Here is a 27,942-nt window from a genome sequence, read left to right on the forward strand (position 1 = left end):
CCATCTGCTGGGGGGCCGGCCCTCAGCCCTCAGTTTCCTTTTCCCCACATGCTGGAGGACCTGGGGGCCAACATGGATCTTCTCCTTGACATCAGCTGAGCCTGGAAGACGCATCCTCTCAGACCATGGACAGAGGCAGCCACCGGGTGAGTGTGCCAAAACCTCCCAGGCTCTCCCAGACTCGGGGAGCAGGGACAGGCTGGAGACAGGCGGGGCACTGCCAAGGCCTGCCCTGGGTTTAGGGAAAATAGAATGTCTCTTCTAACTGGAAACTGCCTGGGGTCTGGAGATCACAACCTCCTTTTATCTTCATCTCTTCAAGGAGCCCTAGGAAGAGAAACCCATAAAATATGGGGTCTGGTTACCAGGCACCCCAGGGCTGTGTGGCTGAGGCCTGTGCCCTGGCAAAGACATCACTGCTGTTACATGGTCAGCTTTGCTGCTTGAGACTCTGATTTAATCTAAGTTAATTTTTGCTGGTTTGAGAACCAAGAATATTTAACTCGTCTTCAAGGATTACCTCCTACATAGATTCCTAAACCTTCCCAGAAATATGTGACTTTCCTATATACATTTAAGATTTTCATGGGATTTTTGTCTACCCTTGATCACTTGCTAGGGGACTCAATGGAAAGTGCTTACTTCTGCCTAACCATAGTGTACTCTGCTACATCTCAGGCCTCTTGCTTCAGTTGTTCTTAGGGGTGATGGAGAGCAATGGGCTGTCCTGTGTAGAAAAGTGAGTGATGTGCACATCAGGTGTCCCCAAGCCTTGTTCAATGTGCCCCTTTCTCCTTAGGTCCTGTTTTCTATTCCTTTCCACATTTTTGTTCTTTATCGATATGGTGAGATCTGAGACGCTGGGAAGGGGTTAACAAGCTCTGGGTTTGAGGAAGCTCAACTCATCCTATGTTCTAGGTTATGGTTAACTTGTGGTTCATTGTGAACCTGGGTATGTTTCTGCTGAGGGTTCTGTCTTCTCTCCTCCTAGTCCAGACCCCTCTAGACTCTTCCTTTACTTGGCTGCCCTCCTTGCTCTCCCCTCATGAATTCAAGATAAGCAGAAAGGGGGTACACAGAGAAGAAAAGTGTTTTGTAGGAAGCATGGGACATCACAGTCACAGTCATGGGCTGTCCTCCTTTGGAACTTGCTGGTCCCCAGATCCAAAGAGGGGGCTGAGCTATCTAAAAGGTGGTGAGTTTGAGTTGGGGATAGGCAGAGAGCTTGCCCCTCCCCCTGAGTTGGGTTACAGAGGTGATGTCCATCTGGGGAACTTGCCTCCCCAGAGTTAGGAGCAAGGAGCCTATAGTTGCCCCCTAATCTTGTCTACATTCAATTTCTTAGGATTACATAAGAATGGGATGGAGGAGCTATGGTGGTGCACATTTTTAATCCCAGGAATAGAGAGACAGAAATAGGTGAATCTTTATGAGTTCAGGCCAATCCGATCTACATAGTGAGTTCCAGGACATCCAGGGTTACATAGTGAGACCCTGTCTCAAAAAATAAGGAAAGAAACGAAGGAAGGAAGGAAGGAAGGAAGGAAGGAAGGAAGGAAGGAAGGAAGGAGAAAGAAAGAATTTGGAGCTTTCTTTGCGAGAGCTAAGTAGCAGAGAGATGCATTGTGGGTTTTGTTCTTCCCACATAAGGAGAGGGAGTGGTGACCAGAGGGTCTCTGCGGTTGGCACTCCTGCAGCATGTGCCGGAACTTCAGGAGGCTCTTAGGAAGGGATGGAGAAGGAACTCAGCTGTCTGCATTCAAATGGAAAGCAGGGTTAGATGAGTTGGGTGGTACATACCTGGTATCCCAGCCATGCTGGAGGTTGAGGCAGGAGGATAGAGAGTTAGTCCTAGGCCAGCCTGAGCTACATAGCAAGTCTGCAGTTGGAAAATAACCCAAGAAAGAACCACTTGTTATAGCAGGCAGAAGTGACAGAACAGAATCACTTCAGCTTCCTGTCCCTTAGTGTCTTCATCTGTAAAATGGAGCAGCTGTCTCAAGGAGTTTCGGAATCTGTTGTATAATAAGGCTCCTTTAGAATGGCATCTAGTATAGCACAGCTGCAGATAGTTATGCCGTCAATATCTCTGTCTGGAGTCTAGGGCTGACTCCTCTAGACTGGAATGGACATCCTCTCTCTATACCTCAGTCTCCTCACCTGACAAAGAAGAAGGCTGGACAAACAGTCCAAAAGATCTCTTTCTGTTTCCATTGCAATAGCTGGAATGGGAATACAGACAGGGATAGCAAGGGTGTGCTACTGAGTACGAGTGCTCTTCTTGCCAAATGTGAAGATCTTGTGCTTTTGCCAAGCGGGCCATGTTTTTCAATGCTTGGGGAACTGCAGTGCCTTCCAAGGAGGACTGGAGTTAACCCATTGGCCAAGCAGTGGTCCTTCAGAGAACAGACTTTCCTATGCTGGGAGTTCCTGCAAGCAGCTGACTGTATGTGAGGATGTGTGAAGCCCAGCCTGAGCCAAGATGCATACCTTTCCCAGGAGGTTGCCCACGTTCCCAAGACGGAAGGCCAGGACACTCAAGACCCCTTGTAATCCCACAGCCCCAAACTGAAGGCACCTCTGACAGCTTGTCTTTGTCCTGTAGGGCCACACCCCTCACCTGGAACATCTGTTTCGTGCTGTCATTGGTGCCGATCAGCTTGCACCTGGCACACCCCACCGGGCCTCATTCTGTCTTGTCCCCTGTGACTTAGAGTGACGTGGGAGTGCATGTCAGGCTCCAGGTTCAACACTGGGTGGGAAGGCTGGCTGATGTAGCAATGGCCACTTAGCTTAAGTGTCTTGTTTTGGCAACACAGCTTCCTCCTGTCTAGCAACAATGCAGGTGGACTGTACCCTGCCAGGTGGACAGGTAGGAAAACACAACAGGCCAGCAGCTTGTCCTCTAAGCAAAGCCCTTGGTGGTCCTAGGTGGAGGCTCCTTTGCTGGAGACAGCCCAAAGTGCCCACTAGGTCCTAGCTCTGCATGTCACCAACCTTGCATTTGCAGACAGCAGAGGCTTAGCAGGGAAACAGAGCCAGGAAATACCATTTGCTTGGCGACAGTGAGCATTCAGTGTTTTATTTTGTTTTTAATCTTTATGTATGTATATGATGTGTGAATATTATATGCATGCTCTGTCTCTCTGTCTCTCTCTCTCTGTCTCTCTCTCTCGTGTGTGTGTGTGTGTGTGTGTGTGTGTGTGTGTGTGTGTGTGTGTGTGGCGCTTGTGTGGCATCACAGGCTATCCTTGAGTGTTGTCGCTTTCTTGAGATGAAGTCTCTTGTCTTCACTGTTGCATACATGCTTCAGGGTACTTTGCCCTCTCACCCTCATGCACTGGGAGTACGGATGTACACTACCACTTTCAGCTTTATATGGGTTCTGGGGATTCGAACTCAGATAGCCATGCCTTCATGGCAAGTACTTTTACCCCCTGATCTCCCTGGGTTCACACACCATGCTCTTTAATGTCATTTGTGAATGAACAAATGAATGAATGAACTTATGAATGAATGAATGAATAGTTGAATGAATGAGCCATCAAGTGACCAGTGAGGTATGGTCTTCTGGCTCCTCCTTCTGGTCTCTTTTGAGTGCCAAGAGGCATTCTAAACAGAAAGAACTGGGATGCTCACCCAAGGCAGTCATTTTCCAGTTCTTGCAGCAGCTGCCTCTTCTATTCAAACGAAATATTAGGTAGAGGCCACTGCATGAAAAAATGTGAATTTCTGTCTGAGGTGGGGAAAGGGCTCAAGCCCCATCAGGAGGGCCCATGACAGAGTTCCATGGTACCTCCATGAGACCTTAATGTGTCATGGAAACCTCTGGAAAACTGTTGTCAATCCCTTCATTTTAAGTATTAAGGAGCTCAGAGCCAGACAGGGATGTGACTGTCCCCTGGCTTACATAGCTGCCTAGGAGTAGAAGCAAGCTCCTGTGCTCCCGAGCCACGCCCTAAGGGGCACAGTGGAGCCTGGCTTTGTGCCAGACCAGTCTGGTCCACGTGGTGGTGGGGTCCAAGCTCCACCAACTCCAGCTTCTCCCTGTCCTCACTCCCTCTCCCCAGTCTCCAGTGGACAGGAACTTCTAGGTCCCATCAAAGGGAGCTCCCGGACTAGACAAGGTGAAGCTCACCTATTATTCCAGTACTTAAAGGCAGACGATAGTGAGTTTCAGGTCTGCTTGGGTTATACAGCAAAATTCTTGAAAGACACAGACAGACAAAACAGCAGGAGCTTCCAATAGGGAGTAGGACCCCAGAGTGCTGACCATGGTCTAACCCATGCACCTCCTCCTTTGACAGCCCTTAAAACTTAGGGTAACTGGGAAGAGGGGTGCACAGAGCTCAAGTCTGGTTTTGCTCACTGGAGGTGGTAGGAAGAAGGTAATAGAGAGTGTAGCATTAGGTAGTAGCAGCTCAAGGATGGGGCCAGATGACTAGACCTGTGACACTGCCACTGCCTCACGATGGCATCTTAGGTACATCAGAGCCTCTCTGCACCTTGGTCATCTCATCAAACCTCGATTAGTGGCCTTTCCATCCCAGTGCACCCTCAAAGCGATGGCTTTATAAGGGCGTGGCCCTGGGAGGGAGCGTCCATGGGCCTGTCTTAGGCAAGGCTGATGGGCTGCCACTGCAGTGGCCGCTGCTCATTTTCTGGGTCCAGCAGAAAAGCTTGTGCAGAACCCTACTGGAGGGCAGTGTGGGACTGAGGAGCCAGGGAGCCCAGCCTGCAGCAATAGCTAACTGACTGAGCTGCAGGGGAGGTCAATGCAAGACACACGTAGGGGCTGTTAACTAATTCCCATGCTTCACCAACCAAGAGAAATTTAAAAAATGCCCCATTCACCTGGGGGTGCAGAATCCATCCCCAGGAGCTGAGGTAGAATGAGCACAGGACTAGAAATGTGGGGTTTGGGGGTCTTTAGTTCCTGTTCTTCTTATGGGACTTTAGAAAAGGAATATGTGTGTGTGTGTGTGTGTGTGTGTGTGTGTGTTCACCTGCATACGCTTGTGCTCATGTGTGGTGCATGCATGTGAGTGCACAGGTTTACGCGCATGTGGAGGTCAGAGCAGGATGTCTAGTGTCTTCCTTTATTGCTGTCCTCCTTATTGCCTTGAGACAAGGTCACCCTTTGAACCAAAAGTGCACTGATCTGTTAGTCTGTGGCTGGTGAGTCTCTGTGTCCCCAACACTAGGGTGACAGCCACACACAACCGTGCCCAACGTTCTGCCTTCTTCATGGTTTACCCTTCCTGGCCCCTTGGTCTCCCATGATGCACTAGAACGTCTCGTCAACCCAAGCCCCCAGAGCTTCTCAGGCACAGCAAGGAGCATCAGAGGTGACTGGTATGCAGTGTGTTTGATGGTTAATTGTTATGGCAAGGGATTGCCTTAGAGACCACGGGGGTGGGGTCACAAGGAATGAATGGTAGTGGTAGGAAATGGCCAAAGATGTCCGGATGCTAATTCAGTCATAGATGCCCGCCCATGCATCTTGAACAGCTTCTGGTCTGTAGTTGGCTGTGCAAAGGGCAGGACCCTGCAAGGACTTGGTCACAAATTCTTTTCTGGGCGGGGGTTGTGCACATTGCGAAAGGCTGGGATTGGGAGGCCTGATTTCTGGTCCCCTAGTTCTACCTTAGTATCTAGGAACCCTGGAGAAGTCTCCTCCATTCCTGGGGCATCATCTGTTGTCAGAGCAAAGTCAAGCCTCTATATGGGAGGATGACAACGCTGCCATTGCTTTTCAAGGATGGAGGGGGAGGAAATGAGTTAGTGCTGTAGCAGGTTAGACATCAGGAAACACTTCCAGAAGGGTGAAGTGGCAGGCCATGAAATGCATAAAGAGGGAGGCTGTGGGCACTGGCATCCTTGTGGACTCTGAAGATGAGGGTGCTTCCTAATGACCTGTGAAGTCTGGGTCAAAGTTCAGTGGCTTCTGTCCTCTTGCCTTGGGGCTGTCCTTCTATTCTGACACTCTCCTAGGACTCACAGTTCTCCAAGTGGCATTTCTCACTCAGATTTTGGGGTTCTAGGCCTCTCCTCCTGCACAGGTCTGAGAGGCCTACCCTACCCAGCTTCTACTCCCTGCTCTGATAACACAGTGCTGACTGAGTCTGTCAAGGCTGGGGCTGAATGCCTTCTGACTCAGGACTACCTACCAGCTTCCAGCATTACCTACTCCGGCTTCTACTGACCTCCCGCCTTGCTGGCCCATGGCCAGTTTCTTCTCTGTTCTCACTCTCCCTCACTCCAACTTCACAAGTATCCCCTCTTGTAATTTCCCTGTGCACTTTGCCCCGACCTTCTTAACCTTCTCTCCTCCAGCCCAGTCCCTTCACTCCCTCCCTTTGTGATTCGGTGCCAGGATCAGAGGGTCAAGATCAGTTGGAGACAGCTAGAGTCCTTGACTAGGGACTCAGAATACTGAGAACTCCTTTACTTGGGGAGCTAGGATCATTCCCGAATCCCAGCTCCCCTGGATAGAGCGCAGGTGGTTAATCTTTGGCCACGGCTAGGCAGGTAAAGTGCAAACCTAGGATGTACAACACCCTGGGTTTGATTTTCACCTCTGCTGAAACTGGATGCAAGGGCACACGCCTGTAGGTAGATCAGAAATTCAAGGTCATCTCTGGCTACACCAGGAGTTCAAGGCAAGCCGAGTTATGTGAGACCCCATCTCAACAAACAGACAAGCAATTGTGCAAGCTAACAAAACCAGGGAGGGAGGGCAGGGATGGCCATTCTTACCAGTTTGCTTCCCAGGCCCCTTGTGAGACCCAGACGGGACAGTATGTGTGACGCTGCAGATGGTGAGCCCTGGAGAGACGAGGGAGACTGCTGTGTCATTTGTGACTTCATTGGTTGCAAGTTGGCCTGGTTAGACCCTGAGCCCTCTTCCTTACTTGATCTAGAAATTTGAAAACTTATCAGCTTTTTATTATTAAATTTTTACATGTGTGGTGTGTGTGGTGCATTCCCATGGAGGGCAGAAGACAACTTCCAGCTATCGTTTCTCTCCTATGTGCTACAGGGACTGAACTCTGGTTCTCAGGCTTGGCAGCAAGCTCTATTACCCTACACTAATCTGTATCTCACCAGACCTCAGTTACAATATCTGTAAAGTGGAATCAACAATGCCAACTACAAAGAGCAAGTAGGAGGCTGACAGGGGACCAAGTAAGGTGCCTTGTGGGCTGTTACCTTCAGTGTAGCTAGACTCTCGTGCACAGTCTGGGCTTATTCACATAGATTCTCAGTTGTATGGGGAAGAAGATGAGATTAAGCCTGTTTACACAAGTCACACAAGCTCTGGCTGGCTCTTGCTGACCTGCTCAAGGAAACCTAGCAGGGAATGGGTGCAGCCCTATTCAAACAGGTGGATTTCCAGCCAAGCATTCTCAAACACCAAGCAGACCTATTGTCACAGTCAGTGTCACCCCAGGCCTCACTATGTACAAGTGCTCTGCGTGTCTCATCTGTGACTACTGTGATACGAAGCAGGGTGATTACCCACACCTTGCAGATAAGGAAGCTGGCATGGAAAGGCTTGCTCATGTCACGAGGCTGAATTTGGGCATGATCGTTGTAACCTACTGGATGCAGCAGTTCTGGATCACAAGGCTCCAATCAGACCTGGCAGGTGGGGGAAATGAGGGTGGAGAGGCATCCATAGTTCACAACAAAAATCACCACAGGGTCATGACCGTACCAAGAAACCCCTGGGCTCTGCCTCAGCCCCCGGCAGAGCTCCTGCCTTACAAGGCCTCAGACCCTCAGTGTCAGAACAGCTGCTGCAGCAGAAGCAGGTGTCTGAATGCCCCTAAACACACTCAGGTGCTTTCCTGTGCAGCCAGCGGGGATAAGGGCACTTATCTGTAACCACCCCTGTCCACTGATGGTCTCTCTGGTTCCTGCCTTGAGTGTGGTCAAACTCTTCCTTGAACCAAACAACAGGTCCCAATAAAGTGAAGATGTGACCAAACCAATTACCTCTGATTCCTGGAAGAGAAGAGTTAACACGTGCATTTGCTCTGTTCTCCTCAGTAGTGACAATGGTCCTGTCATGTGTCAGATGTTCTCAAGAGGAGAACTTTGAACTGCTCTGTTCAGGACTAGAGTTGAATCTATTCAAGCGCGGGGCTTTCTCTGTCCCGAGACACTTGCCCCAGAGTTCACCTCCCATTCAGTAGGGCCCACAGCTGGGATGGGCTGGCTGAGGGTAGACACAGGAATGCCCTTCATTCTATTTGCAGAATGCTTCCCCAGCAAGGACACCTCCTCCCCAGGCTTCCCCAGCAAGGACACCTCCTCCCCAGGCTTCGCCAGCAAGGACACCTCCTCCTCAGGCTTCTCCAGCAAGGACACCTCCTCCTCAGGCTTCTCCAGCAAGGACACCTCCTCCTCAGGCTTCTCCAGCAAGGACACCTCCTCCCCAGGCTTCCCCAGCAAGGACACCTCCTCCCCAGGCTTCCCCAGCAAGGACATCTCCTGTAAGGACATCTCCATCCTGGGCATCTCCAGCAAGGACATCTCCTGTAAGGACATCTCCATCCTGGGCATCTCCAGCAAGGACATCTCCAGCCCGGGCATCTCCAGTCGGGGCATTTCCAGCCCGGGCATCTCCTCCTCAGGCTTCTCCGGCAAGGACATCTCCAGCCGTAGTATCACCTTCCAGGTCGTCATCGGGCAGGTCGTCATCTGCCAGGTCAGCCTCCACGACATCCTCCCCAACAAGAGTGTACCTTGTTAGAGCAACACCAGTGGGGGCTGTCCCCATCCGGGCATCTCCTGCCAGGTCAGCAGCAGCCACCAGGGAGAGCCCAGGTAAGGGGGCCATCTCAGGGAGGGCAGAGAAGCAGGGCAGTGTCTTTGGGCAGAGGGATGCTCTCAGAAAGCACCCTTCTCCTCATGACCCTGGGAAAATGACATGGGGGACAGCCAGAGTGGACCATGGGGTACCTGGAGAGGTGGGGGTAGAAAGAGACCATGGCATGACCGCCTAAAACAGTGGAAATTAGGCAAAGGAGCAGGTGCGGGGGATGACCAGAACCAGGAGCTAGGAAACCGTGTAACAGTGGAGACTGCTCTGCCTACTCTAGAGCTCTGGCTTTAAGAGCAAGGGCTCTCAGCTAGAGGAGGGACTGTTTCCTTGGGCTGATCTGCGTGTCTGCTGGGGAAGCCAGCGTCATGATTAGTATGTCTGTCCATATGTAGAGGAAGAATGAGAGGGACTCTGACACTCCAAGCTTCCAAACTTGTGTAGGGGAGGAGGGTTCTGCAGTCCAGTTGCCAGGAAGTCTAAGAGACCAGTGGGCCTCCAGGCTTGGCTCTTCCCCCAGGAAACTGTTTTCACTCACCCCAGACCTCAGCCTGTCCCCATTGCCTTACTCCCATATACCCAGGCCTGGTTGCTATTTGACTGTGAAGAAATGCCCAAGGTTTAGGGACCATCCTAGTCTGTCCCTGCCCAGGGCAGGAGAGGCACATTGGTGAAATGGATTCTGGAATGAGACATTGCATTTGAATCTCTGACCTGAGAGTCACTAGCTTGGAGACTTTGAATGACTTTTCATTTCCATGAGCCCCAGTTTCCCCGTCTACATAATGGACCTAATAAGACTTGGCTCATGGGATGCTGTGAGGATGAGATAGCAGGACACATGCATGCTGTCTGGCCAAGAGAAGGGGCTTCATAAGAGGAGTGGAGACGGGTGGGTGGGGTGGAGAGGTATTGCAAGGTGCAAGGGTCCTAGCCAGATCTTCTGGGGCCGGTTTTGCTTCCTTTTCTGTCTTCCACCATGCTGAACTCCTCCCCAGTAGTTTTCCTTCCCTACTACCCTGTTCTTAGGTCTCAGCGTGTCCAAGTTCTCCTGGCAGGAGACCCAGAGGCAGCTGCCACTCATCGGGTGTGTCATCCTTCTCATCAGCCTGGTGATCTCACTCATCCTTCTCTGTGAGTTGAACAGAGGGATCAGGGTGGGTTTGGGTAATTTCAGAATGGAATGGTGTCAGTCATGAGTCATGCTACAGGGACAGAGGGACTCACATCCGCATACAGACCTTGGATCACGGGGAATTAGGCTCCTTTGAGGCAACTGGGGTAAGAGTGTGGGGTGTCATTGGATTCTGGGTTTGGATCCATCATTGCAGGGGAAGTCTGATGATTTACTGGAGCAATTGCACTAACTATATTGGGCTCTGTTTCAGTATCATTAAATGGGATCCAGTTCATCATTAATCATTCAATTCAGCATATACTCCATAAGGTCTTATTCCACTTTACCTGGACCAGGAGAACTATATGAGAGAAGTGTACAATTTTTGGCATAAAATCTCACTATGAAAACATACAGCTATCTATGAAAACCAACATGCCATAAAACAATGAAAAAGTCTCTGAAGGTTAATGGGACAAGGTGTGCTGTCTGGGGATTCAGGACCTTCATGTTGTCCTTTGCAAAAAGATACCCAGAACATGCCCTTGGCTCTTTGATCAGCAATCCTTTAGAAGCCAGCCCAAAAGGGGAGCCTGGGAAGGAGCAAAGATGAGCACATATCATGTTATTCTGTACCAGGAAGGTCACCCACTTCTGAGAAACAGCTGAAATAAGTCAGGCTGAGATGCACATTTGAAAGTCTGGAACACGTGTGTTTAGTTGAATGAGACCAGAAAGCTTTTATTTGTTTGTTTGGTTTGTTTTTGTTTTTGATTTTTGAGACAGGGTTTCTCTGTAGCTTTCGGAGGCTGGCCTGGAACTCGCTCTGTAGACCAGTCTGGCCTTGAATTCACAGAGACCCACCTGCCTCTGCCTCCCGAGTGCTGGGATTAAAGGTAGAAAGCTTTAAACATAGGCTGAGAAGGGTTCTATGGAAAAGGCAGTGTGCGATGGTAAATGGAGAGATGGATGGGCGCATGGGAACTTCCGGTGGCACAGCTGTTAGAGGAGGAGTGTACTGTGCTGGTACAGCATAGCTTTGGTACCACGCATTCTACTCCAGCATCCTGCCTCTGCTTCTCATGCACTGTATGATGTCAGCAAGTTAGTTAACATTTTGGATCCCAGTTTCCCCACCTGCTAACTGGGTGGTGTGGGGCATTATCACAACACATGTGATGGCCTGCAGGTTTCCTTGAGCTGAGACCTCCTGTCTACTCCTCCGTTTGCCAGCAGAGTACTTGGCTTCTGAGAACAATGGGGATGGCCCATGGAAGGACACGACACACTCAAAGGCAGGCTCGCCAAGTAGCCTTAGAGCTCTAGCCTGGTTCTGAATTTCCCGAAGTCCTCACTGCTCCTTCACTGGGGCCAGAGAGGTAGTATGTGCTGTAGGTCAAGTCCAGTCTCCTGGTTCCTCTCCCATCATCGCTCCATCCAAAACACTTCACAGTGGTCCTAGGATGTGCAGCTTCCCAGGCACTGAGAGAGGGACGCCCAGACTCCCTGGAGCTTCAGCGTCCAGGGTGTGGGGGGAGGGGTAGGAGTGCAGCCTTGGGGGGTTAGGAGGATGTGCGTCCTGACTGGGAAGGGGCTGTCTCAGCAGGTGGCCTTTTCCTGAGTGGCAGACACCATGGTGGATCCCGTGGTGTCAGAGCTAAGGAGAACAGAGCCTGGGAGGTTGGATGAGGCATTAGGTCTGTGGGGGTTGCACAGGGAATTGTCTCCGGGCAGTAGAGTGACCGATCAGGTTTAGAGGCAAAGGAAGACTTGGAGCTGGTTCCCACATAAGGTATGAGACGTTTCCTTGCGCATTTGGAAATCAGCCAAACTCTGCTTGTTGAGTGAGAAGACTCTGAGAGCATAAAGAGACGCAAGAAAGCAAGGACCAAGTACAAGAGACACCCATGCTTAGGGGTGAGGGAGGAGGATGCAGCTGCTGAGGCTGGCATCATGGAATCCACTAAGAAGAAAGGCCAGGAAGTGGTGTTCTCTCCCTCCCTCCTCCCTTCCCCCCTCTTCCCCTCTCTTCTGTATGTGTGTGTATCTATGTAACACAGAGAGGAGGGGATGCCAGAGGGGTTCTGAGAGGAAACTCTAGGATACCGGAGGAGAAGATTTCTCTGGACACTATCCTTTCTAGCATATAGGGTGAGGAATCTTCCCAAGTAGGATCCATGTCCATCTCTGGCTGTTTCTCTTGGTCTCTTTCTTTTCTTCTTTGGGTAGTGGCTGTTCAGTTCTGTCTTGGGCTGCTCTGGTTGCAGGAGATTTCTAGAACATTCTTTAGCAGCCTTTCTCTCCATACAGATGGGGGACGAGAGCCCCAGAGTCCAAGAGGGATTGCAGGTCGGTGTCTGAGGATCCCCAGGGCCTTGGGCAGCTGAGTGTCCTGTCCCTCGGACTGTGGTCATAACCAACTGTATGTTTGTTGTTTCTTTTGTCTTGTTTCTCTAGTCTACTTCTGGCGAGGCCATACAGGGATCAAGTACAAAGAGCCGATGGAGAGTTGCCCCAGCCACGCAGTTCGCTGTGATGGAGTGGTGGACTGCAAAATGAAAAGTGATGAGCTGGGCTGTGGTAAGAAGGCTGAGCGTGTGTGTGTGTGTGTGTGTGTGTGTGTGTGTGTGCATGTGTGTGTGTATGTGTGTCTGGCAGGGGACTTGCATGTACACTCTGGGGAGCATGTGTGTGTGTGGTGGGGGGACCTGCATGTACACTCTGGGGAGCATGTGTGTGTGTGGGGGGACCTGCATGTACACTCTGGGGACTACACACTATGAAAAGTAATAGTTCCGGCAAAGGCAATGAAAATTAGAAGATCTTGGTTTGAGTCACAGCGGATACAGATTTGAAACTTGGTTTTGAGCATCAGGTGACAGGGATAAATTACATGCTTCTTAGAGCTTCTGACTGCTAACTTGTAAAACCATGGACTGGAGACTGGTGACAGTTACATAAAATCTGAACTCTGTGAGACAGAGAAAAACAAGAAGTCTGACTGGGGACAAGCTGGGGGTGCTCTGGAACCCAATTCCTTTGTCCAGATTTGTGACCCCATTGGTTTCTTGTGTCCTAACCAAGCACAAAGGCATGTTGAGCTCTAGTCCTCTATGGTTATGCTTGCGTGGTCTTACCCTTGCTGAGGGATGTGGGTGCCCCACCCTCTCACTCTACAGTTATTAATACACACGCCCTTGCCCATGACTGCACCTGTCTGTGACCAAGGCTGTCCTATGAGCACACACTCAGATCATCAATACTATGCCCCTTGTCATCTCTTCCTTTGAGCATGCCATTGCCCTCTAAGAGTAAGATGCTTGTCCCTCTCCCAGCAATGGCCTCCTGAGTCCTGATAGATAAACAGCTGCCCAGCCACAGCCCCTTGACCTTAGCTCTGTGCTTATGAAGGCCTTGGACCTCCAGACGTCACTGCTTGGGCAGCCCAGCCTCCCCGCATCCCTTCCAGGAGCCTCCCACAATTTATTCCCAAAATCTTGAAGCCTCCTGAGCACTGAGACCCTACTCTGCCCTTTTCTGCTCTGCAGTCAGGTTCGACTGGGACAGGTCTCTGCTGAAGGTCTACTCTGGCTCCTCTGGCGAGTGGCTCCCTGTCTGCAGCAGCAGCTGGAATGACAGCGACTCCAAGAGGACCTGCCAGCAGCTGGGCTTTGACAGGTGAACATGCAATGAGAGTCTGGCATGAGCTATGTAGAGAGAACCTGTCTCAAAAAGCCAAAAGAAGAGGAAGGAAGAGAAAAAGGGAGGGAGGGAGGGAGGGAGGGAGGGAGGGAGGGAGGGAGGGAGGGAGGGAGGGAGGGAGGGAGGGAGGGAGGGAGGAAGGAAGGAAGGAGGAAAGGGCCCTGCAGGACCCTTGCTGGTCCTATCAAGCCAGGACACCCGGAGCCATTAACAAGGCAATGGCCTGGCTCCCACTGTGTATGATTGCACTGTTCTTCTCTAGGGCTCTTTTTGTGAAAACACCTTCAGGGTCATCACCACATCGAGTGGTTATGGGATGGCTCTGTGAGGAGGGTAGGTATTTGGGAAGATCTTATCTTCTTACACTGGGCACTAGGAGTCCAGATGTGCAAAACCTTTAGTGGATTTTGAACCATAGCAATTGTGGCTTGGCTATGAAGCTTGTTGCATGAGACACAGGATAGGACTGGCATGGTTTGCCCAAGTCCTGTGACGCTTCTGCTTTAAAAGTTTACACCAAGAAGCCAGTGTTGGTCGGTGGAGCAGAAGTGAGTGAACCTTCCTGCTTGAAGGCCCCTCTCACCTGAAGGCCAGATAGGCACCTCCATTCACCATCTTGGTGTGTGTGTGCGTGTGTGTGTGTGTGTGTGTTTGCTCAAATATGTATATACATATGGAGGCCAGAGGGTTGGCCACAGGTGTTTCTCAGGAGTCAACCAGCTTATTGAAGCTTGTGAGGTAAGCTAGTCTGGCTGGGCATCAGCCCCAGGGATTTGTCTGTATCTACTTCACAGTGCTGGGATTATGAGTACATCCTATCTCTGAGTTCTTAAACTGAGTGGTTTAGGGATGAATGGATGAGTGTGAAGTTGTGAGTTCCCCTTAGAAGAAATACCTAGAAAGAAAGCATTGGAGCTAGGACTCAGAGCTAATTCCCTGCCACTACCTAAGTCTCAGAGTCCTGGTGGGTAAAGGAGGTACTGATTGATCCAGACTTAAGACCCAGGTGTCTTTGTCTGTGTGTGATCTCATGCAAGTGTAAAACTCTCTGCAAGTGTTACAGATCCAGAGAAAAAGATATTCCTGATTTTTAGAAGTCAGACTGTACCTGCAAGAGTTATAGCTCTGGAGGGTAAGGTGTCCTGATTTGTCAGGAAGCCAAGCTATACCTGAAGTTGGGTTCTGGTGGGGGATGGTCTCCCCACGGGATGTGGGAATCCTCTCCTCTCAGCTACAGCTGAGCTCTGCTCCGCTCCCCTAAGGGACTTTTCCAGCAGAGGTATCCATTGCTTCTCTGCTCTGCTCCACTAGGGAGTTCTTCTCAGCTCTGGCAAATTATTTCTCCTTCTTCTTCACTCTGCTAAAGGGCAAACCCTTGCAGAAATGTAGCAATCTGCTGGAGCTCCAGGGAAAAGTTGTTACTTCTGCTCGGCTCCCCTAAGGAAGGGGTGTCTTAGCAGAGGTGTCTGTTGCTTCTTTCTCCACTCTGCAAAGAGAGTTTCCCAGCAGAGACCCCACTGTTCTCTGGTGAAAGAAGGTCTTCACCCAAACTCCTTCTAGAGACTTATTTGGGAAAGAGGAACCTCTGCCAGGGTGGAGAAGGGCAACTGCAAACTGAACAAGCACAGGACTTATGTAGGGATTCTTAGGGGTGGAGTTTTTCCAGGGAGAAGATTTTCAGGGAGACAATTGGTCAGATTTCAATCCCCTTGAGTTTGTACAAGCTCAGATTGGCTAGATTTCATGCTCAGTGACTGATTGGTTTCTTCTCAGGGATTGGTTGGTTTTCCTGCACAGGGATTGGTTGGTTTTGTGCTCAATTGGTCAAGGGCAGATTTGACTCTGGTTTCAGGACCTAAGTTTGTTTCTTTCACTGGCTCTGGTTTCAGGGTCAGGGTGGGTTTCTTTGGCTGACCCTTTTACCCTACATCTCAGCATTCTCTTTGGATTCCACCTATGCAAAAAGCATCTGCAGAGCTTCTAGTAGACTATGTGACACACAGACATAAAAGAATAAGACAAGACTCTCTAGTGTGATCTGGGAAAGGCTTACTCCAGCAGTCCCACAACAAGGGTATGTGTGGGGCTCTGTTGGGACACAATGGGGAGGATCCTTAACTGTGCTTGTGTCGAGGAACGGCATACTCACAGGCCCAGTTCATGAAAGGATATAGAATGTTCTAGAAATCTACGTAAGTTCCAGGCAGAGAGCAGAACACACTGGAATCGCCGGGGTGCTTGTGAAAACGGACCTCACAATCCGAATCTCTAGAACTAGGACTTAGAAGTTTTTAAAGCAAATTCCCAAGGTAAATCAGAGGCATGCTGTTCTAAGAGGCAGCGTATATACCAGCTCACTCTCTGGGAGACTTGAGAATGCAGATTGTTGCTCAGTAGGTCTGAGGTGGTGCTGATGCCACTGGACTTTGTGTCACAGTTTGGGTAGTGTGTCAGTCAGAGTTTCTATTGCTGTGATAAAGCACTATGGCCAAAAGCAGCTTGGGGAGGAAAGGGTTTCTTCAAGCTTAATTCTCAGATTGTACCGCATCACTGAAGGAAACCAGGGAGGGAACCCAGAGGCAGGAACTCAAGGCAGAGGCCATGGAGGAACTTGGCTTCTCAGCTTGCCTTTTTGTACAGCTTAGTACACCTGCCCAGGAATGGCACCATTCATAGTGAGTTGGGTCTTCCCAGATCATTAAGGAAGAAAATGCCCACAGGCCAATCCTATGGAGGCATTTTCTCAATTAAAGTTTCTTCTTCTCAGATGACCCTAGCTTGTGTCAAGGTGATGTAAAAACTGGCCAGTCCTGATACAAAGGGCTAAATAGGTGTTCTCAAAGTCAAGGATGCATCAGAACTGTCTGGAACTGTTAAGACATAGGTTGCTAGGTGCCCCTCAGAGCTGTTTCAGTAAGTCTGAGGTGGAGCCAAGAACACGCCTTTCTAACCAGGAACTGGAGATGTGGGAAGACCTACACCATACTGGAGAGCTGTTAGGCTGGTGGGGGGGCAGGAGCAGAGCATGTGACGGAACCAGGCTTTGAATGTTGTGCAGCAGCGGTCACCACACAGGCCATTCTGGCCTGCCTGTCTGCCAGGGTGCAGGGCTCTGACGCTGCTGGAGGACTCAGGGTCTGCTGACTGTGTGGTGTTCATCTTTCTTCGCTCCTCTTTACAGTGCTTACCGAACAACTGAGGTGGCCCATAGGGACATCACCAGCAGCTTTTTACTCTCCGAATACAACTCCACCATCCAGGAAAGCCTCTACAGGTGCAGTGGAACAAGCAGGCTGCTGCAAACAGGACTGAGGGGCTGCTGGGGGGGTGCTTAGAGCCAGGGAGCCCCTCCCTCATCCTTTCCGGGGACCCAGATTCCCAGGCTCCATCGCAAAATGCCAGGAGTGCTATGGACTCCCAGGCCTTAAAAGCTCTTACCTCAGATCTGGTGCAGAGATCATGCCAAGGTCAGAGGCTCCTGCCTCCCAATCTCCAAAGGCTTGCCTGATCTAAGAGATGAGTAAGAAACCCTGGGGCCACAGAGGCTCCACCTGGTGGACTTAGAATGAAAAGATGCATCACTGGGAACAGGAGCAGGGGACTGACAGGCACAAGTGGCCAGGGCCCAGGAGGTCCCTCTGTGAAGCTTCAGCCTCTCCTACAGCGGTTCGTCTTTGTCCCAGCTCCCCTCCCCCTCCCCTAAAATAGAAGTCTTCCCACTAGCATTGCTTGCCTAATGTGAGGGTGAGAGAAGCCAGCATCCAGTTGAGAGGTGGTCCCTCGGTGCCCACTTGGGGCTAGATCCTCTGCATGCTACATTGAGGAACATGGGGCTATAGAAGAGGCTTGCAGAAAGAGATGGGACCATGAAGGCTTGCTTGGGTTTAAAGAACAGGGAACTAACTCATGTTGTGTGGTTCACCAGATGAAATCTGGGAGGGGAAGGGAAGATGGTGGAGACAGTTTGCCTCCATCCACATTCCTGAGAAATCAGTATGAGGAGGTTCACCCTCTGGGAGAGGGAAAGGTCTGAGTCTCCATCTCTTTTGTTAAAGGTAGCTTCCTTGGAAATGGGACTGAGCAGGTACCAGTCTGGAAGAGGAGGCAGCTACTGACCCCCTTTCTCCCCTTTTGTGCAGGTCCGAATGTCCTTCCCAGCGGTATGTCTCCCTCCAGTGTTCCCGTAAGCTGTTTTTCTTCTTGGAGTGTGGCCTATGAGGACGAGAGTGAGGGGGCTTTCCAGGGCAGAGGGACAGAACATTCCTAGGGAAGGGACTGCTCCTGGGATCCAAGACAGTGAGTCCACTTCAGGACCGGAGAGCCTAAGAATCAGGGTGCCTGGATAATATTTCCCTCCTGGTCCTTCTGACCTTGGGACGCTCAGTCTTGCAATCTGTCTTTTAGAAGGAGTCATCTGAGTCCCCTGAACTCCTGGTAGGGGCTGAGGACTGAGGGTGAGGACAGCAGGTGTGGGCTAGCTGAGAGTTTTATGTCAATACTCACTTGAGTGCTTGTCCATGGAGGGTACTTACTGAACCTGTGTCTGTACAGATACGGCTGTAGTTACTGACTTTGAGAGCCCTACAGTGCAACTGCCATTACTACCCAATGTCCCTTGCCTATGGTCAGAACCCAGGCAGGTGGGGAGCTGATATATGAACTTAGAGCTGACCCCTAAGCCCTAGCTGTGAGTGACTTCACAAGACCTATGCTCTTGGTGAACGCCAGAATGCAGGCTGGCCGGCTGCTCTGGCCCCAGTACCCACTGTTCAGACAGTGTGCTTTTCTCTCTCTTCTGCAAACAGAAAAGCGCCATATTTGAACACACCAGCAGGCTGCCCCTCCTTGTCCTGAGCTTGACTCATTCCAGAGTTGCTCCCTGTGCAAACCTAGCTATGCATCACAGGAAATGCATTTCTCCTTCATCTGAAATGAGGGGTTGCTATACTAATTCTCATCACCTCAGGGTTGTGGTAGCATCTTTTGCTTTTCTGAGCCCTTGGTGGCAGCCCTAGGACTCGCCTTCATAACCAAGCCAGATTCAGTGCCAAAACATTGGGTATGAAGTAAGCATTTGGCAGATTAATGAAAAAGCAAGTGAGTGGGAACAAGGCAGGTGCTCCCTGGGTCAGAATTCCTACTAGATAACCCCAGAAGGCTAAGACCACCTTGTACTATTTCTGCTTGGACAGGGAATAGGTGTGCCACCCTAGGATTGCCCAAGCTTGCCCTGGGCCCAAGAAGAGTAGGAGAGGCTCTAAAAGAAGCATATGTCATGTTCTGTCCTCTCCATTACCCCCAGACTGTGGTCTGAGAGCTTTGACCGGGCGGATCGTAGGAGGGGCTCTGACCTCAGAGAGCAAGTGGCCTTGGCAAGTCAGCCTACACTTTGGCACCACTCACATCTGCGGGGGCACACTCATCGATGCCCAGTGGGTGCTCACCGCTGCCCACTGCTTCTTTGTGTAAGTGCCGGGGTGGGGGTTGATTGCTGCTGGGGACTTGGAGCCACTAGAAAGGGCTTATGGACGCTTTAGTGCAAGCCTAACTCCTCGGGGTCAGCTACTGATTGAAAGATCAAGTGTGACTAAGGGTTTGGCTTTGAGCTTGAGCCAGGGATGAAAAGCAAGGTCCCTACGAAAAACGAGGCAGACTGGGAAAAGACTTCCATCCTTTTCCTGGGGAGCAGATGAAGTGAAGCTCCAGGCTTGTTGTTGCTACTTCCTGTAACAACAGCTGCAGAACTACCGGCAGTAGAGTGACCATGGGGAACGCTGTCCCAGGGCCTGAGGGACAAGGACAGCAGCAAGGTGGCACAGTTGACTTCTGAGAGTTCCTAGAAACCTTTGGGGACCCGTAGCACAGACCTTGTGAAACTGGCTGCCTGAGTAAAGACTCTTCATTACCTTTCCTTGTCTAAATCTCCATGGCTGACGGCATCTGTCCCACTTCCTGGGTTCCATCCTTAGTGACATGCAGATGGGGATAGTGGGAATGAATGACACTCTAAGATCTGGGCAACCAGTTCAGAACAATTTTGCGGAGAGCGAGAGATAGTTTTGGGCTTCATAAGACAGAGGACTCCTTCAGAGGTCATTTTATCCATCCTCCTGTCTCTAGGTATGTAACTGCAGTACTCATACTCTGTGGCTCTTGCAGGACCCGGGAGAAGGTTCTGGAGGGTTGGAAGGTGTATGCAGGTACCAGCAACCTGCACCAGCTGCCAGAGGCTGCCTCTATCTCCCAGATCATCATCAATGGCAACTACACCGATGAACAGGATGACTATGACATTGCCCTCATGAGGCTTTCCAAGCCTTTGTCCCTGTCAGGTAAGTTAAGGTGTCCCTGCTTCTCAGCACCCTGGGCCTGGAAGCCCCTGTTTACCCAGCTTAAGGCTCCCGGGTGTCATCATAGCAAAAGCCACAGGAACTTAGGGATGATTGCATGAAATACATTTATTTTACAAGTAGGGAAACTGGGCATCTGGAGGACATGACTCAGTGGGTAAAGTGCTGACTCTACAAGAATGAGGACTTGAGTTCTGACTCCCAGAGCCAGAGTAAAAAGTTGGGCTTGGTGGCATATGCCCGTAATGTCAGCACTGGAGAGTAGAGACAAGACAACCCCAGGGGCTTGATGGCTAGCCCAAGCTTCTAGCTCAATGAGATACCTTGTCTCAAAAACACAAGGTATAGAAGTGACTGAGGAAAGACATCTTGACACGATTCTTTGACCCCTATACACTTGCATGGGCAATAGCACCTACATGTGTCTTCGTGTGCATGTGTATGTGCACGCACACACATATACACACACATACACACGAGCAACACACAAGGAAAGGAAGAAAGAAAACATTGATTGGGAAAACTTAGGCCCAAGACCTAGAAACGTGTGTGCCCCAAATGACACATTATAAATTGACCCAAGGGTTAGGGCTTGTGTACTGGTCTTAATAAATACACGTAGATAGAGTTGACTTGCTGTTAGTAACTATTCTCTTAGCAGCTGCCAGACAGTGTGCACCAGTTACTCATCTCATTGCTGTGACGGGATACCTAGTAAAAGCAATTTAAGGTCAGAAGGATTTATTTGGTTCATGGCTTGAAGGGATTCAGTCCAGCACAGAGGAGAAGCACAGTAGAAGGCAGGTAATTTCCATGGCAGCAGGAGTGTGTGGCTACTTGTTCATATCCAAGTGAGGTCAGGAAGTGGGGATAGCCCATGAACCTTTAGGTCCATCCCTGCTACCTACTTCTTCCGGTGAAGACCACCTTCTAAAGATCCCACAACCTCCCAAAGCGGAGCCACCAGCCGGGGACCGAGTGTTCGATCACACAGGCAGGCTTGCTTGCATGGGGCATTTTACATCTGAGCCATAACGCACTGGGAGATACTTGGTCTGTATGATTGCGTGTACTCTTCTCACCCAGTCCAGTAGACAGAGCCTATGAGCTCCCTCTGACATATGAGAAAGTGGAGATGTTAACTGAGGGTGTGAGTGGCAGGTAGTAGCTCCTGGGTGGTATCCAGATCCATCCGACTCCAAAGCAAGGTCCTTGCCACCTGGCTCTGGCCTAGCTCATGGTGCACACTTCAGTGAAGGGCATGAGCACAGGTTTGAGGGACTCACTACTCCAACTTGGGAGCAAAGGACCAAATGAGGCTACATGACAGAAAGGCCACAGAAGCTCTCCCATCACTGGGGACACTGAATGTCAGAGAAGGCCTCATTCATCCACTCACTCATTTGCTCACTTCTTACTGTGCGTCTGCTACACAGACAATGGCAAATAGAACAAAACAGGTGCACCAAGACCACCAGAAAGGGCCAACAGTGTCATGTTAGGGGATCAGAGGAGATGAGAGGGCAGTCAGATGTGGTAGGCTGGGGACAGTGCAGAGAGAGAGACCATAGCTAAGGTGAGTTCTAGAAGAACAGACAGGACTGGAGGAGGACTCAGTAGCTAAGAGCACATACTGCTTTATCAGAGGACCAAGTCCCGCACTGTGACTCTGACGCCCTCTTCTGGCCTCCATGTGCACCTGCACTCTTGTGTACACAGCCATACACAGACACACATATACATGTAACTAAAAATGAAAATCTTTAAAGAGATTGGTGGAGACAGGCTAGGAAAGCTTAGAAGAAACCCTGAAGGATGAGGCCACAAGGAAAGTCTCTTGGAAGTGAAGCAGGCACTTCTCCTTTGGAGAGTCAGGATTCCCAGAATCCTTGGCGAGCTCTGATCAGTCCAGACATTCTGGAGTCTGTGAACTGATGTTTCCTCACATATCCATATGAAAGCAGTGTCTGCCACCCATCAGAACAGCTGGTTCATCAGAATGGGGTGAGGAGAAAGGGCCCTGGGCGGAGCTCTGATATGCAATCTGTTTATGGCCGCACCCATCCAGGCTTATCTACGGAGCCTAGAGCTAAGCTGGGCACTCAAGCAGCCCCCTTCCCTGAAACTCACACAAACAAACCATGAACCTGAACAGAGCTTCTTGACCTTGTACAACTCGAACCATTTGGCAAAACCACCTATGTTTTACCCGGTTTCTCTCCTGGCATGGGTGCATCCTGGGGTATGCAGTGGACCTTAAGTCTAAGAACCACAGTTCAGATTTATGTAGTCCTAGGATCAGACCATATGCATGGATTTTTGGTTTACAAATAAGGGCAGGATTTCCTTGAATTACAGTGTTTTCTGTGAAAACTCAATAATTTAACCTCCTCCCCAAACAAGAGCAATCTACAGCTATAGAACGTGTACAACCGTGTGACTTGTTAATAATTGGTAGTACCCTTTCATTTTCATTTACACATGTGTGTTTACCCTCAAGCAGACAAAATGTGTAAATACCAGTGTTTAAGCCCCGATTCTTGAAAGAATTTAGCATGTGCTCTAGTCTCATTTACGTTGCTGTGATAAAGGATCCTAACCAAAAGCAACATGGGCTGTGGGGTAGGGGTTAGGGTTTATTTGGCTTGCAATTCCAGGTAACCATCCACCCTTCCAGTGAAGTCAAGGCAGGAGCTAGTCACATCTCACGCACAGTCAAGAGACAGAGGATAGATGCATCCTTGCTGCTTAGCATTCAGCTTTTTCCTCTCAAACAGTCCAGGACTCTCAATCTATGCCATGAAGCTTATCACAACAGGCTGGGTCATCTTCCATAATTAACAATCAGGACAACCCGCACAGAACACGCCCACAGGCCAACCTGATCTCAATAATTCCTTAATTGAGATTCTCTTCCCAAGGGATGCCAGGTTATGGCAAGCTGATATCTAAAGCTAACCATCACAACCTGAGTTTGCCTCTCCCTCATTAGTCCCTCCCTCCCTCCACAAATGTTTATAGATCCCGGAACCTGGGTCAGGCCTAGACGCAGGTGCAGAATGCAGTAGTGAACATAACAAATGACTGAGAATACTGCAAAATTCTACCAGCAAATACTTTCCTCCTACACTTCAGAGTTGACTGGTCAGTCTCACAGACCCTCCTAAGGGGGTCCCACGCTGAGGGAGCTGGTGAGGTGATGCGCCCTAACACTTGGTAGGCAGCGCCCAGATGGGAGCCAGTTAGCAGGGGTTTGTGGTCTCGGTCTTCAGCCCTGTGGTCTCGGTCTTTAGGTATGTGCTCTTCCTGCTTGGCCCATACTCACCCCGTGTCAGATGACTGTTTAGACAGAGAGCCCCAAGGTGTATTACAACATGGGCATAACATCAGAAGCTTATCTTTCACTGTCCGTGCTTTGAGGGAGAGGCCTGGGAGAGTCTTGGCCAGGAGAGCTGCCCTTGATAGACTTGTCTATACCCCGTGCCAGTTTGGCTCCAGCCTCCAGCTTCCAAAGCTTTACTCCCGTGTACACAAGGACACTGGAACCAGAATGGCTTCGTGGATGCTGGCAGTACACTGAGGGTTGCCAGGTTCAGATGAAGTAACTGACTTTTATATCTAGTCAGTCCAAAACCTTAGAGGATTCAGAGCCACTGAGAGAACAAGGATCAGACTCCTACAATGCATTTGCTCTGCCTCTCCCCAACCTCTCCCCAAACCCCCAACCGTGCTCCTACACTGACCCTAAATGACGTGTTGCAGCTCACGTCCACCCTGCCTGCCTCCCTATGCATGGCCAGACCTTCGGCCTCAATGAGACCTGCTGGATCACCGGCTTTGGCAAAACCAAGGAGACAGATGGTGAGAGGAAAGATGCAAGGCTGTGTGTTACGTTTGCACATTGTGTGTGTGTGTGTGTGTGTGTGTATTTGTGCATGTGAGTTTGTGCATGCATAGGTGTTTGTTTATGTATGTTTTACGCTGTGTGTGTATGTGTGTTTTGTAGGCCATATGTATGCAGATGAAGGCCTATCTAGGTGAGAGTTTGGGTATATAGACTCATGGTTAATATATGAATATGGACACCTGTGATTATATCGGCACAGTCCCAGTGAGAACACCTTCTAGGCAAGACCCTACAACTGAACAAGGTGGGTTTAGTGCTCACGATAGTAAGGGGAAACACACTTTTCAGTAAGAGGCTATTAGAAGGACTGGAGAGATGGCTCAGTGGTTACTCTCCTGAGGACCTGGGTTTCATTCTCATCACCCACATAATGGCTCACAACAGTCTATAACTCCAGTACTAAGGGATCCAAGGCCTTTTCTGGCCTCCAAGGGCAGTAGATACATAGATAAAAAGTTCAGACAACATCAAATGAAATAAATGGATATTTTAAAAAGAAGCTATTAAAAAGGATGTTGTAGGATGTGGGTAGCTCGAGGAGAGGTCAAGGAAGTGGTACTTTACTCTATGCTGGATGCTGCTGAGAAGCAGTGGCTGGAAAACATAATAATCGCATCCAGAAGGAAGGTAGAGACTAAGGCTGACGGTGGAGGAGAAGTGGGCCCTGAACTGGCTGGGAGAGGGGATGCCTCACACTATGGTTCACAGGAAGACTGTCTACTTGCAGTACCAGGTGTTGAACCAGAGCCTCTTGCTCAGAGAGATGCTCTGCTGCTGAGTGACATTGCTAGGCCTTTGTGCTCAAAAGGTTAACCCACAAATGGCATATGAGATGGTGGTTAAATGCAGGTGATGTGCCAACTCAGTGTGTCAGTTTCTCTGCTCATGGCTGCCACAAAACTCCTGACACAGTAGCTTAAGGAAGGAAGGGTTTATTAGCTCACAGTTCTGGACGCAGTCCCTCCTGGCAGGGATGTTATGGTGTTATGACAGCTGGTCATACTGTGTCTGTAGACAGGAAGCAGAGGGAGCTAAGTGTTATTGTTCAGATCCCTCTCTCATTTTTATCTGGTCTAGGACCTAGCCCATGAAATGGTGCCACCCAGATTTAGGGTGGGTCTTCCCCCCTCAGTTAACCAATCAAGAAAACCCCTTCCAGACCTTTCCTGGGCTCCTTTCCTTGTGATTCTAGGCCCTGTCAATTTGGCAGACCAAACAAACTGTCATAGTCAGGCAGCCCATAGGCTTGTGAGTGTGCATGGCAACAAGTCTCTGTTTTATGACCAGTGAGTTGTGTCTGGGGTGAGAATGTGTATTCCACCACGGAAGGCCCCCTTGGGGTGGGTCTGGACACAGACATGGGGCCCTCTACTCCGAGACTCTGGGAGTACAGCTGGTGGCTGTGAGACTTCTCACAGTCTCATTGGCTTCTTATCCACTCTCCCCATGTTCACCTCACTGAAGAGAAGACATCCCCCTTCCTCCGAGAGGTTCAGGTCAACCTCATCGACTTCAAGAAGTGCAATGACTACTCGGTCTATGACAATTACCTTACCCCGAGGATGATGTGTGCTGGGGACCTTCGAGGAGGGAGGGACTCCTGCCAGGTGAGGTCCTTGCGATTGGAGCTCAGGTCTCCTGACCCTGGAGATGGGAGACGGCTGGAGTGGTAGGACAGCCTTGGGAATTGGAGACCCACGCTTTCCTGGTTTAGACCCCCTTTTGCTGGCTCACTCTCCGGCTCTTCCTTGCAGGGTGACAGCGGAGGACCTCTTGTCTGTGAGCAGAACAACCGCTGGTACCTGGCGGGTGTCACAAGCTGGGGCACAGGCTGTGGCCAGAGGAACAAGCCTGGTGTGTACACCAAAGTGACAGAAGTGCTGTCTTGGATTTATAGCAAGATGGAGGTGAGAGCTCAGTACAGGCTTAGAGCCTGCAGGAGGGTGGAAGGCGTCCAGACTGCGTCACCTGAGCCCTGTGTGTTCGGGATGTCCAAGACAGGGTTAGATGTCAGGCATTGGACCAGCCCAAGATGTGTTTTCTCTCCTTCCCTTGTCTTGGAACAGTGCCAAGAGGGTTATTAAAGGGTGAATTAAATTAAATTAAATTAAATTAAAGGGTCCATCAGCACCAATACAGTTCACCTCTCCCAGCAGTAGACAAAGATATCCAAATTGGCCACTAGAGTGCGCTAAGGGGCTGCCTTGCATGGCAGGAAGTTGGCCATCAGGAAACATGGATCTACTCAGGCTCCACTGGCTCTGTTCAGCAGGACCCTGCCTTCTGGCCAGTCTCCTGCCTATAGTGTAAAGCTGGTGCTAAGGCCAACCCTCCCCCATTCTTTGGGCAAGGGAAGATAATACAGAACACAGAGGGAGACTGCACCAGAACCCCCTGCCACGAGCCTCAGAGTGCAACCCATTTCTCCCAGAGAATGTGCCAGCGGGCATTCAGCTCTACGGAATGGCGGGCCCTGGACTTTCTGGTCCTTGGGCTTCTGTGTTTCATGCTCACCCTTGCTTTGTTTTCCTGGTCTCTTCCTCAGAGTGAGGTACGCTTCCGGAAATCTTAGCCAGGCCCTCCTCACATCGCTGACCGCTGTGAAGATCCTGACTAAAGGGACTGGCCATTTGCTGCGCCTGGGCCACCTCTGCTGTCTGCTGTCTTTGTGAGAGCTCATATGTGGTGCGCGTGTGCTTGAATCATGCGTGCCTCTGTGTGTGTGTGTGTGTGTGTGTGTGTGTGTGTGTGTGTTACTAAAGTGCTTTAAAAAACAGGAAAACTGGCTCTTCCCAGAATCCCAGGCTGGAAATCTGGAGTTAAGAGTTTGGACACCAGGTGTGTTCCTAAGCGTCTGTAAGTGGAGGTGGAGCCGAAAATGAGCTCAGGAAGGGCCTGGAAGACAGCAGCAGTTGTCACGCCTCTGACTCTGACTCGGAGACCAGCCCAGACTGAACAGGCACCCAGCAGGCAGTGACACCATTGCCATTTTGTGAGAGTCTGGCTTCTGGGTGTCTGGACCATCTGTCCTCCTGTAAAGCCACTCCCATCGGTTGAGTTGCGGGCGCTCTCGGCCTCTTGTGGTTGCTGTGGATTCCAGAGCGGGGCTCTGCAGTGACTGTCCATCTCTGGGTGATGACTGTGACTCAGCCTTGCTGTACTTGTGGTCACAAGCTGTTGGGATGAATTTTATTTTATTTTTATATTTAAGATATAGAAATCGATATAATTTTAAGGACTCTCCAAAAATCCTACGGACCTTGGGAGGTTTTGCATAAATCACTTCATGAGCCCTAGGGGACTCGTGGGAGTTGTACTGCTGTAACATACTGTGACATAGGATGATGTCATGACGTTCATGAAATTAGGTGGAGTGCCTCAATGAAATCCTCAGGATGGCATGGAGATTAGAGCCCTTTCAGACACTCAGGGAAGAAAACCCTCATTTGGGCTGACAGGAAAAATGCAATGCGTGCTGCTCTAGCCTCCAAGGACTACAGCCCATGGAATTGAAGATGTGTGTGCTGCCTGCTTATCCTGCCAGGACCCCTGGGAAAGTCTCGGTGCCCAGCATCATCTATACCCAAGGGCTGAGCTGGGACTGGGGAGTTAGTTTCTGGCTTCCCCCATCTTCCTCCATCAGTCTTGTACTGACTCAAGAGGCCATGAGGAGACAGCAAGAACTGTCCCAGAACCTCTCAACAGCTCTTCCGGGAGGCCTCGGTTGTCCCGGCCTCCCCCAAGCCTTTTCTCTTGGTCACCTGCTTCTCCTCAGCTCCACGCCCTTCACCTTCCTTGGCCCTACCGGCCTCTTGTGACACTGAGCCTCAGAGGCAAGGTCAAGGAGATCGGGGCAGCTCAGACAAGCTGGAGGTAGCCAGAGTGCTTGGGCAGCATCAGAGCGGGGTGGAACATTCGGAAGCATCTTCAAGGCTGGGAAGGGGGCCAGCCTTCAACATCTGCAGAAGTTCCCAGCACCGGGCTTCAATAATAAAAGTGTGTGACATGGAGAAGTCGTTGGATGTTTCATTAATGA

At 50.3% G+C, this 27,942-nt stretch overlaps 1 protein-coding gene across 1 annotated transcript; it reads left to right on the forward strand.

The window, feature by feature from the left end:
- Window positions 1-3: 3 nt before the first annotated feature.
- Tmprss13 (transmembrane serine protease 13) lies at window positions 4-27,916 on the forward strand. The gene is made up of 13 exons (XM_040730189.1): window positions 4-146; window positions 8,265-8,835; window positions 9,860-9,964; window positions 12,405-12,527; window positions 13,496-13,625; window positions 16,831-16,923; window positions 17,789-17,832; window positions 18,952-19,114; window positions 19,809-19,981; window positions 23,762-23,860; window positions 25,371-25,513; window positions 25,661-25,813; window positions 26,452-27,916. The coding sequence occupies exons 1-13, from the start codon at window positions 126-128 to the stop codon at window positions 26,476-26,478; spliced, it is 1,845 nt and encodes a 614-aa protein (XP_040586123.1). The 5' UTR covers window positions 4-125; the 3' UTR covers window positions 26,479-27,916.
- The last annotated feature ends 26 nt before the right edge of the window (window positions 27,917-27,942 follow it).

Source organism: Mesocricetus auratus, unplaced genomic scaffold (genome assembly GCF_017639785.1).
Source record: "Mesocricetus auratus isolate SY011 unplaced genomic scaffold, BCM_Maur_2.0 Super-Scaffold_100022, whole genome shotgun sequence".
Classification (NCBI taxonomy): domain Eukaryota; kingdom Metazoa; phylum Chordata; class Mammalia; order Rodentia; family Cricetidae; genus Mesocricetus; species Mesocricetus auratus.